The sequence below is a fragment of the Xenopus tropicalis genome, chromosome 5 (genome assembly GCF_000004195.4).
Source record: "Xenopus tropicalis strain Nigerian chromosome 5, UCB_Xtro_10.0, whole genome shotgun sequence".
NCBI classification, from domain to species: Eukaryota; Metazoa; Chordata; class Amphibia; order Anura; family Pipidae; genus Xenopus; species Xenopus tropicalis.
The window spans coordinates 143048916-143067729 of record NC_030681.2 but is presented as its reverse complement, the minus strand read 5'-3'; the positions used below and the strand labels follow the sequence as shown (position 1 = coordinate 143067729).

General features: G+C 42.8%; 1 protein-coding gene across 1 annotated transcript; it reads left to right on the top strand.

The window, feature by feature from the left end:
• Positions 1–270: 270 nt before the first annotated feature.
• matn3 (matrilin 3) lies at positions 271–12631 on the top strand. Its single transcript, XM_018094062.2, has 6 exons — positions 271–626; positions 6820–7389; positions 8854–8976; positions 9824–9946; positions 11719–11823; positions 12340–12631. Exons 1-6 carry the CDS (start codon positions 386–388, stop codon positions 12384–12386), a joined length of 1209 nt encoding a protein of 402 aa, XP_017949551.2. The 5' UTR covers positions 271–385; the 3' UTR covers positions 12387–12631.
• The last annotated feature ends 6183 nt before the right edge of the window (positions 12632–18814 follow it).

Here is an 18814-nt window from a genome sequence, read left to right as displayed (position 1 = left end):
TCCTTATTGGAGGCAAAACAATCCTATTGTTAACCCCATGTCCCAAGCATTCTGGATAATAGGTCTTATACCTGTACTTGTATGAATAATATGGGTTTTGCACTGAGAAAGTGAATGCTGAATTACTGAAACTGGGATAGCTATTTGAAATGATTGCCCCAGTGATGTTTGTTAGGGGATGCTGGGATATGTAGTCCTACAGAGTCTGTGTGCTGGTTCCTTAGCTGAGTGTGCAGGGCTGGAGGCAGGTGGGTGGGCTTCCCGAGTGCAGTGCTGGGTTACAGGACACCTAGAAGGCGTTACAGCCCTGTGTATACACTGCTCTCCTGGCTCAGCACTTTGCACTTGTCCATCCTTCCAGCAGCAGCAGCCACAAAGTCCCAGCATGAAGCAGCTCCTGAGCCCAGTGTTGCTGTCTCTGTTTGGCTTCTTCCTGGGGGCCGTTCATGGGACCCACTATAGGATGTACGGATACCCACCGGCCAGAAACTACAATATGCGCCCAATAGTCTATGGCAGCACAGTGTTGCCCCTTTCTAGGCCAATGCTGTTAAACAGCCCTCCATATACAACCAACGTCCGATACAAGCCAGAGCCCAAGACTCTCCAGGTGACGCAGCCTACAGGTAGGTGGGACACTGCTGGAGTCAGGGTGGCTAATGTCATCTTCATAGGTGGGGGGGCCCATTATTTATAGCCTAACTACCTACTATTCACTCTCCCCTATACTTTCCCTTTGCATACTGCTGTGTGGCTAATGGTGCCCAACCTTCCTTGCACCCCTCTACAAACATCTCCAGTTTATCTCCCAATATTTTTGGGATTAGATAGGCAGCCATAGTTTGCTAATCCCTCATATATTATGCTCTACAGAAACCATTTAGGCACAGTGAGTCCATTGTCTGCAAAGCTTACACTCTACGCCTTTGATGAAAGCAGTGCAGGAAGAATGTAATGTTGCCCATGGGAGCCTCCTGTTAGCCACCCAGCTGGCTGCCCTTACCTCTAGATGATTTGGGCAAAAAATGAGATGTTTGTTGGAAGTATTAACAGAGAAGGCACAAACAATTAAGCCACTAATTACTACATTAATGTGTCTTACTAATGCGGCAGGCATAACTTAAAGGCAATCTTAACTTTTATAAAAACCTGCTGTAACATTTCAATGGTTTTCTATCTCCTGTTGTATATTCTATACTTGTCTTTAAGAGAGTGAAAAGGTTAGATATACTTTAATTTGGAACCATAATGTCTATCATTATAGTGCCACAATGTTCAGTGGAATTTCCCTACTCATCAGGGCTCAATGAAAGGTCTACTTAGCCTTTGGCTCTGTACACATTATTAAACTTGTGTTGTGCAGTTCCACAGCATCACAACTCAGGGGATCGTTGGACTGGCTCTACCTTGTAGCTCTGTCATTCCAGTTCTGTGTCCACTCCTGTAGGTAGAGACCCATAAAGCAGAGGGAAAGATTAAGTGCCACTTGCTTTGCAGTGAAATGTGTGGGTATGGAACCCAAGCTATTGCCCAGCTGAGTTAGCCAATATAGATATCATGTAAACTTTCATGGTGAAATGTGTGGGTTTGGAAGCCCAAGCTATTGCCCAGTTGAGTTAGCCAATATAGATTTTGCATAAACTTTCCTGGTAAAACGCATGGGTATGAAAGCCCAAGCTGTTGCCCAGCTGAGTTAGCCAATATAGATACCACATACATTTTCATAGTGAATTGTGTGGGTATGGAAGCCCAAGCTATTGCCTAGTAAAGTTAGCCGATATAGATTTCACATAAAACTTTCCTGGTAAAACGTGTGGGTATGAAAGCCCAAGCTATTGCCCAGCTGAGTTAGCCAATATAGAGACCACATACATTTTCATAGTGAATTGTGTGGGTATGGAAGCCCAAGCTATTGCCCAGTTAAGTTAGCCGATATAGATTTCACATAAAACTTTCCTGGTAAAACGCGTGGGTATGAAAGCCCAAGCTATTGCCCAGCTGAGTTAGCCAATATAGAGACCACATAAACTTTCCTGGTTCATCCATTGCAGTTTATAGATCTCTCAACTAAAATAATTACTCTATACTATACAGCTCTGATATGTTCCACAATGCACCTTTGTTATATCTAATCATCACTGTACCATGGTAGAAATTAAAAAAAGTGCAATTAAAAAGTGCAATATTCCTATAAAGCAGAAAAGTGCAGAAGGCAGTTGCTGTGATTGCACTCAAGGCTCCGACTCTGGAGCTGCAGCACATTTCACCATCTGGATAATGCAGCTCCCAGTGGACCCTCCAATACCCACCTACAATGACACAAGCAGAGGAGATGCTAACTGGGCGTACTGATTGCCTATCTGCCCACGTGTCTTTATCCTGAGTCACATGGGGCAGATCAGTATAGGCATATTTAATGAAATACAATTAATTCTGGATTTTAGAGTTGCCCACTGTTAGATGGAGTTTCCATTATTATTATTGCAGTATAGATATTCAGTTTAGTAATCAATGCAGTTCAGTAGCATAGCAACAAATGAGTACATTGTTTGGTTGCTATGGGTAAATGGAACAGCGAGGCTACCAGTGGCATAACTAGATGTTCATGGGACCCACAGCAAAACATTAGAAAGCTGACCTATCCTGCCAAGATATATTGAAATTGCTCATTAATTAGGGCTTGACTGGCCCCCCCAGTAACTATGTTACTAAATCAGCCCCATACACCTGTATCTGCAGCAGTGCAAACAAAAATAAGTAGGCAAAGTATAACAGCCAATCAAATCATATTTTATTTGTGCTACAAAATAGATCTTTAGTTTTCCTGGATTTTTAGTGACAATGATTCAGGAGGTAGCAGGGGATACTTATAGACATTGCTGCAAGGGCTGGACTACAAAAAGCTCATATTGTTGCTCTAAAACCAGTGACCTGGGGGCCGATTTGGTGCTGCACAGGAGGCAAGTGATTTTGGACATTTAAATATAACCCCCCTTGGCAGAAGGAGAATATTCTTAGTAAAGGAATACCAACAACCTACCAGTATTCACTTCTATATCTTCCCCAGCCAATCACTGGGAGCCTTAGGGCTTGGCACCATGCTCTGCGGTGGGTGGGATACATCGAGAAGTGCCATGAAAGTATCTTCTTAGCCTCTCTGATCTGTTGCACATACACGTAACATGTCTAAAGGGGTATTACTCCCATTTTTTTTTCAATGGAAAAAAATATCATTTAAAAAGTTAATTTTTAAAATTCTTAATTGTTTCTCAAATTATTGGTTTTAGAATGATAGCAAAGATGTAATTACGATATATAAAGCAGAATTTGGTTATCGTTTTTTGATATCTGTCCCCCTGGGGTCTGTATAAAAGCAGTAGGACTGGGGTCTGCTATAGGGTTATAGGCTATAGGGTTATGGAAACCCTCCAGTGACTTTAAATATTCTTATATTCTAATATGATTTATAAGCCTTATTTAAGCAACCATTGTCTCTTTGATGGGCTGGACACAATTGATTTTGTCAGTGGGCACAGGTCTCCTATTGTGTTAGAAACCCATAAAGAAACCAAAAGGTTCATGGTCTGTCCCACTGCATCCTTCTTTCACTGGGGGCGTGGCTAACCCAATAGGGCTGCATATTAGTGATGGGCAGGTCAAGATCTCCTCGACCCGCACCCGACCAAAACCCGCCAACTCTCAACCCAAACCCTACCCAACCCGGCTTCCTTCTTCTATTTATAGACCTGCGCCCACCCTGCCCCACCATGACGTCACAAAAGGGGTGAGGCTTCCGGGCACGCACCTATAACTAGAGAAGCCGGAAGAGGAAGCCAGCAGTATAAGGTTGCGGGCAGGGAGGGCAAGCGGAAGAGCTCAGCCTGAACCCGCCCACAACCCACAGGTTGGCCCGAACCCGCCCGACCCTCGGGTTAACCCACGGGTCCCGCGGATATCGGGCAGGCCCGCACATCACTACTGCATATGGCATTTTCCATAATAGTGATATCTTGAATGTTTTTTCAAGTCTTTTACAGAGATACACCATAAAACTTTGTCAGATTAGTGTTACGGTACAGTGACCCTCCATTAGGAATGTTTATCTATAAGTCATTTTCTATAGGGCTCAACTTTCTCCTATGTCACCTTCCTCCTATTCTAAAGATGGTTAAAGACCGCTTTAGATTGTAAGCTCTTGTAAGCAGCACCCTCTGATCCCAGCCTTGTTTGTTACTTTCAGACCCCTGTTTGTTATGAGTGAATGTAAAGAGCTGTGTTAGTTGTTGGTGCTATATAAATAAAAAATGATGATGATATAGGTGGGTACAAATGCCAAGACTAGCTTGTGGGGATTGGCCGATTTCAACCATACAGTGTGATCCAAGGTGGGTTAGAGCAGCTGTTCTCAACCTGTGGGTCGGGACCCCTTTGGGGGGCAAACGACCCTTTCACAGGGGTCACCTAAGACCATCAGAAAACATGTATTTATGATGGTCTTAGGATAAATTTTATGGTTGGGGGGTCACCACAACATGAGGAACTGTATTAAAGGGTCGCAGCATTAGGAAGGTTGAGAACCACTGGGTCTGTGCCCAAACTAAATATATGAGATGAAAATGAGAAAGTGAGTAAAACCATGACTTCTCATCACTTTCATTCAGCTTAGACTTAATAAACAGGACAACCAGGCCAAGATTTATGGACTAATGCAGCAAAATGTTAGGATAACCTTATAGCCCAACTATCAACAAGTGAGCTACATGGAGGACTGGGCAGAAGATTCAAATAGCTGTCAAATCTGCCCACCCAGTACGGCCCAATGGGAGGGCTGAGGGGATGAGTCAGTGTAGAGCAGTTGGGCCAAGGGGTGGAATAGAATTAAATATAGCGAGAGCACCATTTAACCATCTGCAGGGAAGACTAAAACACAATAACATTCAACCAACAACTTAGATAAACATAAGGTTGACCCACTAATCTCACTTTCATTCTCCTCTACGGTTGCTGAAAGATATATATATATAGTTGCAAATTGAATCTCCTTAATTCCTGATTTCAGGTAGACCTTCTCCAATCTTCTTACTCGCTGCTTACTCTGTTGTAACCAACCCACTAAAATGGTAAATTATCCCATTTCACCAGGTCTGAAGGCTTCTACTGCTCATTCTTTGGCTCCTATTCTAGCTTTGGTAACTCTGTTTCTTAATTTTCCTTCTCCACAGTTGGCCTCTAAACTGGTGTTCCTCATGTGTATGTGCTTTTCCTATTCTTCTGTTCTTTGGTATTCTTACTTGTTTTTATGGCTAGTGATACTATAAGATATACAGTATGATACTATAATACTATAATATTCAGCTGACCTCTCAGTGATCACCAAACCAATGTTGTCTGCGTTGCTCCATCTCCATAGCATACTGTAATGTTATTTATCTTGGTCTCTGTCACGCTTAGATTTCTACTCTTCAGTTTTATACACAATGGCAAACCCAACAAAGGGCCCATTTATCAGAATGCCTGGTTCTTCCCAATCAGCAGGACAATCAATTATTATTTAGGACAGGTGACAAGGAGAAGAGGAATAGATAATAGACATAATCTATATATTAAGAATAGCCGAACACAGATGGCCATGCTACATCTAGAGGGGGATTAAACGTTTTGTTATGCATGCAAACACACTGGACTTCTGGAAAAAAGCAATGCATTGTGGATAGAAACCACTGGAAATGTTGACTATTTTTGCACATTTAACATAGCCCACTGTTATAGCCAAATATATATGGACACCTGCCTGTCCAACATCTCCCAAACCAAGGGTATTAATATCAAATTGGTCCTCCATTCCTGGCTGTAACTTCTATTGACTACTTCTACTGTCTGTTAGACAGACTTTCCACTAGATTTGGTTGGTGGAATTTGTTTCAGTTCAGCCATAGGAGCATTAGTACGGCTGAGCACTGATATTATTAGGCCAGGGATCCCCAACCTTTCTTACTCGTGAGCCACAGTCAAATGTAAAAAAGACTTGGGGAGCAACACAAGCACCATAAAAGTTCATAGAGGAGCCAAATAAGGGCTATGATTGGCTATTAGGCAGCCTCTATGCACCCTATCAGCTTACAGGGGCTTTATTTGGTAGGAAATCTTGTTTTTATTCAACCAAAACGTGCCCCTAAGTCAGGAATTCAAAAATAACTCCCTGGTTTGGGGGCACTGAGAGCAACATCCAAGGGGTTGGGAGCGCAACATGTTGCCCCTGAGCCACTGGCTGGGGATCACTGTATTAGGCCATCGGGCCTGGCTCACAGTTGGTTTTCCAGTTCATTACTCAGTTGGGTTCTGGTCAGGGCTCTGTGCAGGCCTGTCAAGTTGAATTTTGCTTTGAACACTGGGGACATTGTTGGGCAGAAAGAAGAATGGGCCATTAACAGCATTGTCTACAATGTCATTGTATGATGATATTGGCTATGACTTAAATAGCCAATTTTAATAATTAGAAGGGGGTGTCTACATACTGTACATCTTGCCATATAGTATATTAATGCAATAGTTCAATGTATCTATGGCCCTTGGGAATGTGTTATTTCTGTTTATATAAAAAAAAGTCTACTCATATCAGCAATATGACAATATACAAAATCTTTTTCTGTACATACAAGTAAAACTATAATATACAGTTGTCCTCTAGACATGGCTGACACAAAACATCTCAAGTTGACTGTAACACACAACTTCCTATTTATAAAGGTTTTAATAGATATGAATGTCATAAGTAGTTTTATGGCACTTCTGATCTCATCTCTGCCTTTATTGCCCCAGAACGTGCTTGCAAGAGTCGGCCCATGGACTTGGTGCTCATCATAGACAGTTCCCGTAGTGTGCGTCCCCAGGAATTTGAGAAAGTCAAGATATTCCTCTCAGACATGATTGAAACCCTAGATACTGGCGAATATGCAACGCGTGTAGCGGTAGTAAATTACGCCAGCACTGTCAAAACTGAGTTCTATCTCAACACCTACTTCAATAACGCAGAAATGAAGAAGGCAGTTTCCATGATCTCTCCTCTATCCACCGGCACTATGACAGGGCTAGCCATTCAGACTGCCATCGAGGAGGTGTTTACTGAGAAGGCAGGATCACGAAGGGCAGCGCTCGGGATTCCAAAGGTGGCAATCATTGTTACTGATGGAAGACCTCAGGACAGGGTACAAGACGTTGCTGCAAGAGCACGTGCCATGAATATTGAGATCTACGCTGTTGGAGTTGACAGGGCAGACATGAAGTCTCTAAGGCTGATGGCCAGCGAGCCTCTGGATGACCATGTCTTCTACGTGGAGACTTATGGTGTCATTGAGAAGCTTACCCTAAAGTTCAGGGAGAGTCTATGTGGTGAGTGCTGACAAACCATAGATTTACCCAGCCTCCATATCGTTGCATGCGTTGCAGCCAGGGTAGAACTGTTAAGCTGAGGAACTCACAATTAAATTGGTAAATATATATATTGAACTATGTGTAATTTAAACTTCTAACACTTATACTTTCTATCCAGGAGTCCCATCACTACCAAAGCATGGAGCCCATATCTCCTTGGCCCCACCATAAATGTAGCCCTGCTTATTCATCCAAATGCTTGAAAACTACACCTGCAGTCTTTTAATATATTTCTTAGGATGGCATCAAATACTTGGTTATACTGTATTAATGAACCTTGTTTTGAGCAGAGCAAGGTCTGTCATCTCGCCAGTGTCAAGGCTGGTTTATAGGGTAGGGTCCAGCAGGTCTGGAAAAGCCAGCCCTGGTATTTCAAGTACACAGAGGCACAAACAGTTCCCCACCAGCCCACTAAATTGTCATTTGCTAATTACTCATTATACAAAACTGTACCATATCCAGTCTATACTGGAAGCTCCATACACCATGTCATGAATCATGATCCTTCCTTAAAGGAGAAGGAAAGGCAAAATCACTTGGGGGTGCCAAAAGTTTAGGCACCCCCAAGTGACTTTAATCGCTTACCTCGTACCCCGGGCTGGTGCCCCTGTACGGAGAAAACAGCACCAGCCCGGGGTAGCAGCGAGCGCTTCCTGCTTCCTTTCTGAAAATGCCAGTGGTCGGCGCATGCGCAGTAGAGTGAAACGCCGACTTTTCTGTTAAAAGTTCCACTATTCACTCTACTGCGCATGCACGTGCAGGGAACCCGGAAGGAAGAAGCAATCGCTGCTACCCTGGGTTGGTGCGGTTTTCTCCGTACAGGGGCACCAGCCCAGGGTACGGGGTAAGCGATTAAAGTCACTTGGGGGTGCCTAACATTTTAGCACCCCCAAGTGACTTTACCTTTCTTTCTCCTGTAAAGGAGAATGCATCAAAATGTAAAAAAGCATAGTGCCCAATAGTCCTCCTATTGTTTAGTAAAAACGCCACACTTTTGACTCACCTAATCACATATTTACTCAGTCACACTTACTTCACATTTTCTAGAACAGGCAGCCATCTCTAAAAAGGTATTCTCCCTTCCTTTCCCTCCTTGCTTCATACTGCCCATGTGTTTCATTCCCTCCCCCCCTCCCCTCTGCCAGATCCACTTCTGATTGGCAGGTGGGCATGTGTAGCTCAGAACAGGAGACAGGATCAAGTTACACACATGCTCAGAGAATAGGAAGGCTGCCGCTGGCACCTACAGGAAGGGGAGAGAGATTTCAGTGATGTCACTGTAGGCTTCACACTGCTGTAGGCTGCCAGCACCATATCTCAGAGAAGCAAGCAGGGATCTGGGAATTTAGATAGTAAGTACTTAAAAAGAATGCCTTTAGACTTACTTTCAATTTATATTAACCTTTCATTGTCCTTTAACAGGTATAGATGCATGTTCAATGGGCAGACACGACTGTGAGCACATCTGTGTCAGCAAGAAGGATTCCTACTTCTGTAAATGTCGTGATGGATACACCCTAAATCCAGACAAGAAAACATGCTCACGTAAGGTTTTGCTTTCATACTTTCACATTATTGTGTATGTACTCGTGGTTTAGAGTAATAATGCTAGGGTATTGCAGGCCACCATCAGCAAGTTAGCGTAATACTATAATGCTACTGTGACTGAAGTCATTGTAAAGAAACATGGTGACTTTCCTGCTGATTAAATCCTATTACTGTTGCCCTCTGCTAGATTCCAGTACTGGCCCCTTTGTCATGTTCCAAGTCTACTTACCTCTTCTAGTCTACATATAAAACTGGGGTTTGACTGATATCAGCCATACTAACCGATGTACAAATAGATGTTTGTAGGCCAGGTCAGGGTTGGTCTTGACAGAATCTCCTGCAATCCTGTTGGATCATCTTCCTTGTTTTGATCATGACCTGTCAACATGGTGCCCTGGCAAACGGAGAAGTAGAGATGCAGCACCTCCTCATTGCCTGCAGTTCCAAACATATAGGCTCTTTGCCTGAAGTGTTTTTAAATGAGCCCCAATTATGTCCTATGTGGGAATGAATAAACCTACATGGGAAGGTTTGATGTTTTACTTCAGAGAGATAATATAGTCAAAGTCATTGAAACTATATCAGTTACATTGATGACATTTTCATTGTTTATTAGACAATTATTTCACTTCCCTATGATTTTAAATTATTTATATGAATAGGTGGAAAAGAAACATAAGCTGTTTATATATGCATACACTATATTAATTCTATGGGTCCCTGACCATCTACATGGGTCCCATCACAACCCTTGGTTCCCTAACACTTTCTACATGTGACTCGTGGGTAAAAAGTATTGGTTAAATTCATTCTGAAGCCTAAATTAGATTCTTACATACAACAGGTATTGACATTTGTGCATTGGGAAGACATGGCTGTGAGCACATTTGTGTATCATCTGATGGTTCCTACACCTGCAAGTGTCGTAATGGATACACACTGAATCCAGACAAGAAGACTTGTTCACGTAAGGTGTTATATAAGTGTATTTAGGTCTGTGTTCCTTGGAGCTTTTAGCTAAAATTCTAATTAAGAATATGTTGCCTGTTGAAATTGCCACAGCATTGGCTTTACTATATATTTTTTGAATTGCCCATACATGTAGATGTAGAAATGTATTAGCAAATCAGCCATTCTTGACAGATTCAGAAGTGTATTAGTCTGTGAAGAGACCCAAAGGACCATCATCTCTCCCTACTATACCTGCTATCCCACAGCCACAGTCCCTTCCCAGAGGCTATTATCCCACTACTACTATAGGCACCATCTCTCCCTACTATACCTGCTATCCCACAGCCCCAGTCCCTTCCCAGAGGCTATTATCCCCCCACTGCTACTATAGGCACCATCTCTCCCTACTATACCTGCTATCCCACAGCCCCAGTCCCTTCCCAGAGGCTATTATCCCCCCACTGCTACTATAGGCACCATCTCTCCCTACTATACCTGCTATCCCACAGCCCCAGTCCCTTCCCAGAGGCTATTATCCCCCACTGCTACTATAGGCACCATCTCTCCCTACTATACCTGCTATCCCACAGCCCCAGTCCCTTCCCAGAGACTATTATCCCACTGCTACTATAGGCACCATCTCTCCCTACTATACCTGCTATCCCACAGCCCCAGTCCCTTCCCAGAGGCTATTATCCCCCCACTGCTACTATAGGCACCATCTCTCCCTACTATACCTGCTATCTCACAGCCCCAGTCCCTTCCCAGAGGCTATTATCCCCCCACTGCTACTATAGGCACCATCTCTCCCTACTATACCTGCTATCCCACAGCCCCAGTCCCTTCCCAGAGGCTATTATCCCCCACTGCTACTATAGGCACCATCTCTCCCTACTATACCTGCTATCCCACAGCCCCAGTCCCTTCCCAGAGGCTATTATCCCCCCACTACTACTATAGGCACCATCTCTCCCTACTATACCTGCTATCCCACAGCCACAGTCCCTTCCCAGAGGCTATTATCCCCCCACTGCTACTATAGGCACCATCTCTCCCTACTATACCTGCTATCCCACAGCCACAGTCCCTTCCCAGAGGCTATTATCCCCCCACTGCTACTATAGGCACCATCTCTCCCTACTATACCTGCTATCCCACAGCCCCAGTCCCTTCCCAGAGGCTATTATCCCCCCACTGCTACTACAGGCACCATCTCTCCCTACTATACCTGCTATCCCACAGCCCCAGTCCCTTCCCAGAGGCTATTATCCCACTGCTACTATAGGCACCATCTCTCCCTACTATACCTGCTATCCCACAGCCCCAGTCCCTTCCCAGAGGCTATTATCCCCCCACTGTTACTATAGGCACCATCTCTCCCTACTATACCTGCTATCCCACAGCCCCAGTCCCTTCCCAGAGGCTATTATCCCCCCACTGCTACTATAGGCACCATCTCTCCCTACTATACCTGCTATCCCACAGCCCCAGTCCCTTCCCGGAGGCTTTGAGGGTCCCGGTATGTGTGAGGTCCAGGGCAGTTGCTTCTGCTTATCCTTTGCATGAAAAGACAGCTCAGATGACATCAGGATCCATAATGAGCTAAAGTCTTCAATGCAGTCTTCTGCTGCTACGTGCATTTCCTTTCAATGAATTGCTTTATCACCTGCTGTACCTTCAGCATTCAAAACCTTCTTTTAAACAAAGTACCTTTATTTAAAAACTCTGGTACAGCTCAGATTTTCCCCTGAATTCTACTGGAAATAAATGACTTTATTTGTATTGTAGAGGAAGTTCGAAGAGTTGTTCAAGTAGAAGATCCCTGCAAGTGTGAAGCCCTTGTTGCTTTCCAGAGGAAAGTCAATACACACATCGAGTCACTGACTTCAAGACATATCCTTTGGTTGTTGTTTCTGCTATGCAACGTAAAAAAGGTGGACATCTTATTAAAATGTCCAGAAATGTATAATCACATATAAAAGAAAAGTTGCTCAAAAATTGTTCAGTTACCTCTTCTCCAGTGTAAACAACCCCAACTTGGCCAGCCTTTCCCCATAACTGAGACCTCCCATACCCTTTACCAGTTGCCCTTCTCTGGACCCTCTCTAATTAAATAATGACCTGTTTGAGCACTGGAGACCAAAAAAGGTTTATCTGTCATAGAAGCGGATTATTAAATTCTGATGTAGAATGCCCTGGTTTCTGAGATGCCACTTAATAGGAATTACTGCATTAGTACAGAAATACAGAAGCCTAAAACAGTATTTCTAGCCTACTTCTTTGTTAAGCTTTGGCTGTACTTTAAGGGGCTTTCATCGTGAGTCATTTGGTTGCTCCAGGGCAAAAATGTTATTTATATGTAATTATGGTCCAATAAGGAAACTGTTATACTTCTTAACCACAGAACACTAGAACAACTCACAAGAAAATTGCAAACCTATGAAAGAAGACAATGAGGACACTAAGCGACTGCCAATGGACGTCCATTTGTTGTGCAATACTCTAGGTTTCTGCATTGTCCTCTACGTATATTGCAGGAATGGTTTTCTGATATTTGAGTAGAGGGACTTTTCAGAAATACAGAGCTATGATGGAAGTGAATTACGTAATACTATTGAGCAAATATGATATTCTCTCTGCCACTTCCTCTTTGAAACAATCTATTATCTGTAAATTGATATTCAACACATTTTTTAGCTTTGCACGAGTGCATTTGTGGTTATTTGCTCTAGAAATACTGTATAATGGTAGACAAAAATGTATTATCAAATTCAACTTCTTCTACAGTACATGCAGATGTAGTAATTTAGTGCGTTCTATAGTCCGTGCCCTCAATAATAATAAGTAGCATACCTTTGTTTACCCATAAGGCGACAGTAGTAGAATAAGAGGAACATTCCTACTCTGCAAATTTGTACTTTTACATAAGAATGAAAGATGTCATATTCTCTATAGATACAGGTATAGGACCTACTTTCCAGAAAGCTTGGGACCGGGGGTTTTCTGGATAATTGATCTTTCCATAGTATGGATCAACTTAAGTCTGGTAAAATCAGTAGGACTGTTTTGCCACTAATTTGGATTCATCTTCAAGTACAAGTACAGATGATACAGATAAGTAGGATAAAGTACAAGCAGTGCCTCTTTTACCAACCACTGAGAAAATGCCTGCGTGCCTAGGGTCAGGCGGCCGGCCCAGACCCGACCCTTGCCGGCGCTCCCCCCGCCCGACCGTCCCCCCCCGACATGTTAAATGTATGGGCTCGGGGGAGGACTTCGGGTGGGGGGCCCAGTGAGGGGGTTTAGGGGGCCCCCGCGGGGTGGGGGTTCGGCGGGAGCCCCAGTGGGCCCTTCACCCCCCAGTCCGACCCTGCCTAGGGTGCCCGGCCAGCTTGGCCTGCCGCTGAGTACAGGGTACTGTTTTTTTATGAAATTTTTATTATCACAAAAATGAAATCATTTTTAAAGGGGAAATCTATACCCCCAAACAATGTAGGTCTCTATAAAAATATATTGCATAAACCAGCTTATATGTAAAACCCTGCTTCATCTAAATATATAAATATACTTTTTTAGTAGTATGTGCCATTGGGTAATCCTAAATAGAAAATTGCCATTTTAAGAACTTATACCTGTACTAACAAGCAGCAGTACTGTTGTTAGTTAAGTGAACTATGGAATATGTTTCAACCAAGGCAACATACATGGCACCACCTACTTATACAAAAAATACACAGTAATCCAGCACAAGGCAACTGGTCTAAAAGGAATGTTCCATGTACAGTTAGGGTTAAAGCTCTTAATGCCATTTTGTACCATTGTAAACTTTACAGTGCCATGTAATTTTTGGAATAGAGCAAATCTGAACAAAGTTTCCTGGTCACCCCTAAGCTGTGAATGCAATGAAATGTGCAAGAGGGCTCAGTCAGAAGAAAACTTCACACAGCAATTATACTTTACTAAATTTGATTCTATAATGTGCCAGATCCTGCTCTATCACCCTTCCTTGTTATCTGAACCATCATTTTGTCTTGCATCCATTTCCACAGCCTATCCTGGTATTCAGTGCTGCATCTATATTCCTGCTCACAGTCCAGAATTAGATGTTCTACCCCAGTGTGATACCGTTGTTTCAATTTGAAGCCATTCATCAGTCCCTGTTCTCCAAAGATTTCTTTTTGCCCTGCATTGATGTCTGATTTCTTTCTGTAGTCACACACTATTCTTTCCTTTTAATATGTTTTAATATACACTGCATTTTTATCTAGCTCCACCTTTACCCCAGGGGGATAAGCCAATTTAGATGTTGTCAGGGGCACATATGATATAGCCTAAAGTTCGGGCTGGGGGCTGAAACCTATGTTTAGGGTAGTTAGTTTAGAGTACTACTCCTTGTCTTTTGAATCTATCATACTGCTCATCACCCCCCACTGTAGCACCCTTTGTTGGCAATTACCATTACCAGTCGCTTATCTGATGTTTATTGCTACAGCTCCCCCCCCCCATATCATCTTTGTCTTTTTCCTACTGATAGTGGATTCTCCCTATTTTGTCACTGTCTATTGCCTATTTCATCCACTTCGTCTCTTCCTGCTGGTCTTGTATTTTATTGTGGTCTGCCACCTGCACCAAATCCACTTTTTTGTATTTGGCCAAACCCCGAATCCTTTGTAAAAGATTTGTCTGAATACCAAACCGAGTGCTTGATGTCCTATCTCTATTTTGGTGAATACCAAACCGAATCCTAAGGACCAAAGAGAACTGTGCAGGTAGTGTGAGGTGAAAAATTTTCAACTTCTGTGTTTATGTGACAAAAAGTCACGTAATTTTAAAGATTCGGATTCAATTTGGCCAGGAGTGTGGATGTGCTGAAAAAAAGCAGGATTGCTGAAAGAGTCTTGGCCCATTCCCGAACCCAATCCTGGATTTGGGGCATCCCTACTTGCTATCCTTGTTTGTTGCCCACCTTCCCTATAGGATTCTGCATAACACTTTATAATACTTTATTGTTGATGTAGCTCTATAGAGCCATTCCACTTCATGTCAGCTAATGTCATATGTACATGTTTTCCTAACATGTTGCCATCTCTGACTCTGTCTTTTGTTTTCTTCTTACATTTCCTCCTCCCTTCTGTCTGTGGTTGCTGTTATGCTATGCTGCAGTTATTTACCCTCTCTTTCACTGCTTTCACTCTTTCATTGCTCTCCTTGTTTCCTATATGGGGAGGGATTGACATTTAAAAACTTTCGGTGGGGGTCCATGCCTATTCTGATCAGTCCACTCAACATGTTTCATTTTCTTCATGCATGTATGTATATCTTTATTTATAAAGCGCTACTTATGTACGCATGCATGTATGTTTCCTGCCGAGAACCTTCATTGTGCACCTCTCTTAGCCTTTGGGTTTCTTTTAGCAACTTAGTGCAGATCTCTGTTCCATTAGGTAATATACTAACTCTTGGCCATACATGTTCAGATTTTAGTCTTCTTCCAACGAACGTTCCGATATCGATTGTACATTTAAATGCCTTGATCTAAAACTAAAAATAAAGCCCTAGAAATAATAAATCGGAGGATGTTCTGAACATGAAATAGCTGGCAGACACCAATTGTACGAAAGTGACTTCCTGAAAATGCATTGTAGATCCCCCAAGGATATCGTCAGATACAAAATACATGCACAGATTTTATAATTAACCAAAATTTTGTAACTTGGCTATTAGACTAAACAACAGATCGCCATGCTACGAACGATATCGGCGTGATAATTTGGAGCCTACACATGGTCCAAAAATCATATAAAACTATGTTCCATAAGATTGTATCGGTGCTTGTATGGCTATCTTTAGAAGCTTTTCTGTGACAAAGGTTTGTCATTGTCAGGTAGTTCATAGTAACCAATCAGAGGTTTTCTTTTGTTATTCCACCTGTAGAAGGCGTTTACAAGCTGACTGCTGGTTGGTTGCCAAGGGTATTTGGATCTATCAGACTTTGCACATATTACTACATCTGCATCAATCACACTCGTTCTTTCTTTTTGGTGGCACAGTTATCCCTGCATATGAAAGCAAATATAATCTGTACAGTATGTAACATATGGAAATGTAAGAATAAATTTAATAATAAAATGATCTGTATTTGTTTTTGAGTAATATTAGCATTGCCTTAATCATCCTATAGATTTAATCAACTGAATATATATTTCCTATATGGAAAGCAAGAGTAAAAACACTGTGCTGCAGTTGTATTCCTGAGGCTTAGGGAAGTTCCACATGGCCTGTGTGCATAAAGGGCATATAAACCCAAGAATAAAATATTGCCTAATAAGGTTTTCAGTGTTTACAGTTATTTGTTAATGAATCTCTGGTCAAGTATGTAACATGTTCTTCAATCAGAATACTCTATATAGGCATGTAAAAACAGGTGGAAATTTCAGGTATAGAAGCCCAATGAAGCAATGAATCAGGTGGTCTTTTTAACATTTAATCAGTACCTACTAATTGCTTGTGACCTTTTAAATCAGCACCAATCAGCAGGCTTTTGCACCCCTTAGTTCTCTTGAGCTTTCATTAGGGGTCTACTTAAATGACATCTTATAACGTAACTGCTCTAATGTAACAATAACCCCACTGGGCCCAGACTCCTATACTTTCTGGACCTCCAAGTAGTTACAGGGTCTGATTCCTCTATATTTATGTCCCTGAACATAGTATATACCTAAAAGGTAGAAATGCCAACCTGGATTTGAAGTTATTTGTTGGAATCTTGGCTCATCCGGCCCGCCCACAATCATTTTTACTGCTCTACTGCTTCTAAGGATTTTAGCCAATGGCATAGGGGGTGAATTCTCAGCCTGCGGATAAACACAGGTCGAGAATCAGCACCTACACTCAAAAAGACTTGTGGTTGTGCCTGCACCGGGAGTCATTGCTTTGGCCTGCGTTTATCCGTAGGCTTAGAATCTGCCCTGTGTGGCACTGGCCTTTGGCTGACGATTCTTTTCAACAGCCCAGGTAAGTTACAAATTGGGTGCAAATTACTGACAGTAGGTGCATAGATGCCAGCCTGGATCAGAAGTGATACAGGTAAATCTTTAATGGAAAAAAATATGGACTTTCCTATATTTTTAGCTTTTTTCCCTATTAATAACATTAGCATCAAGCATCTTTTTTACAGGCCAGATGGCAACTAGGGTTGCCACCTGGCGAGTATTTTACCAGCCTGACCGGTAAAAATGATGCTTAATGCCAATGTTATTAATAAGAAAGAAAGATAAAAATATAGAAAGGACGGTATTTTTTTTCAGAAAAGGTGGCAACCCTAAAGGTGGCCATACACGGGCCGATTCTAGCTGTCGATATCAGTCCCTTAGACTGATTTGGCAGCTTATCGGCCCGTGTATGGGCACTAACGACGGGTCTGCCCAACCAACAGCTGGCCTGAAATTGGGCAGATCTCGATTGGGCAGGTGAGTCTCAGTTCCCCCCAAGAGATCTTTTTAGTTTATTAGTTACAATTGTATCTCAGTGCAGGGGGGGCTTTTTACCTTTCTGGGCTCTCTGCCAAAAGCCTTCTTATTTAGTTAAAAGCGAGAAACAATGTATCTAAGTGCAGCTGAAGCTCGTTAAGATTTCTGGGCTCTCTGCCAAAAGCTACTTTTAGGCTGATGCCAGACGTGGCTTAGGGCTGATATTTTCGGCAAGTGGAAAAACGCTTGGCGAAAATACAGCCCTACGCCTGCTACTTGTGCCTCCACCCGAATGAATGAGATACGCTCGGGTGCAGGCACATGTAGCCGATATACGCATGGAAACGCGAGATAATGCAAAGTCTTGCGTTTTCATGCGTATATCGGCTACATGTGCCTGCCCCCGAGCGTATCTCATTCATTTGGGTGCAGGCACAAGTAGCAGGCGTAGGGCTGTATTTTCGCCAAGCGTTTTTCCGCTTGCCGAAAATATCAACCCAATGCCACGTCTGGCATCAGCCTTGATTAAATTTGTATCTTTTTTAGCTTCAGTGCAGAAGATCAAAGGGAAATGAGGGACTTTTCAGTAAGGTCTGGGACTGAGGGTTGAGCTGTTAAAAGAGGGACTGTCCCGCGAAAATCGGAACAGTTGGGAGACATGGACTTTGGGTGACAATTCTAAGCATTTTAATGAAGTAGGTAGGTAGGTAGGTAGGTAGATTTTGGGTGCAAATTTTAGACAGTAGGAGACAAATCGGTTACTGCCAGGACTTAAATTAGGGAGACTCCTGACAAATTTGATCAGAGATGTCAACTCTAGGAGACTGTCTCCCACCTTTTCCGTGACTAATACCGGCCTTCAGGTTGGTGGACGGTATGTGATGTCATTTGGGGTGGGGCTATGACATAAGGGGCAGGGAATGAGTGGGGGAAAGGTGGATGGAGCTCGTAAATTGGCAGGGAAATAGGCGGACTGGGTGGGGTTATAGGTGGCGCAGAGGTGGGCCCATAGTTATAAACGGTGATTCACGGCTGAGAGGGTCAAGGAAGGGAGGTAGTAATAAGTCATTACAAACTTACTGGCAAGTACATTGCCAGTATTAAATTGTAGTAGTGGTGCCGGCCCTAGCTGGTCATCAAATACCGCCCATGGGGCAACCCTACATCAGGGGCCTAATGGGGTTCCGCCAAATCACTTGCACAAGGTTGACGTAATAACTGAGCGTATAAGATCATAGAAAAGAAACATTTTTAAATCATTATACTGAAAAGATTTGTAAAGCAGATCTATACTAGAATGGAGTTATGCCCTAGGCCTAGAATAATTAGTACTTAGTTTGAGGGGTAGGAAGCTGGCACTGCAAAACACACTAAATCATGGTCAGTAACTGAGTCTGTGTTTAAGACATGGAATT

What these genes read in the sequence shown, in the direction of transcription:
- matn3 (XM_018094062.2), top strand. Translation starts at nt 386, where the DNA reads ATGAAGCAGCTCCTGAGCCCAGTGTTGCTGTCTCTGTTTGGCTTCTTC. An exon ending in CCAGGTGACGCAGCCTACAG is followed by an intron (nt 627 to 6,819) that starts GTAGGTGGGACA and finishes TTATTGCCCCAG; the next exon opens with AACGTGCTTGCAAGAGTCGG. An exon ending in AGACAAGAAGACTTGTTCAC is followed by an intron (nt 9,947 to 11,718) that starts GTAAGGTGTTAT and finishes TTTGTATTGTAG; the next exon opens with AGGAAGTTCGAAGAGTTGTT.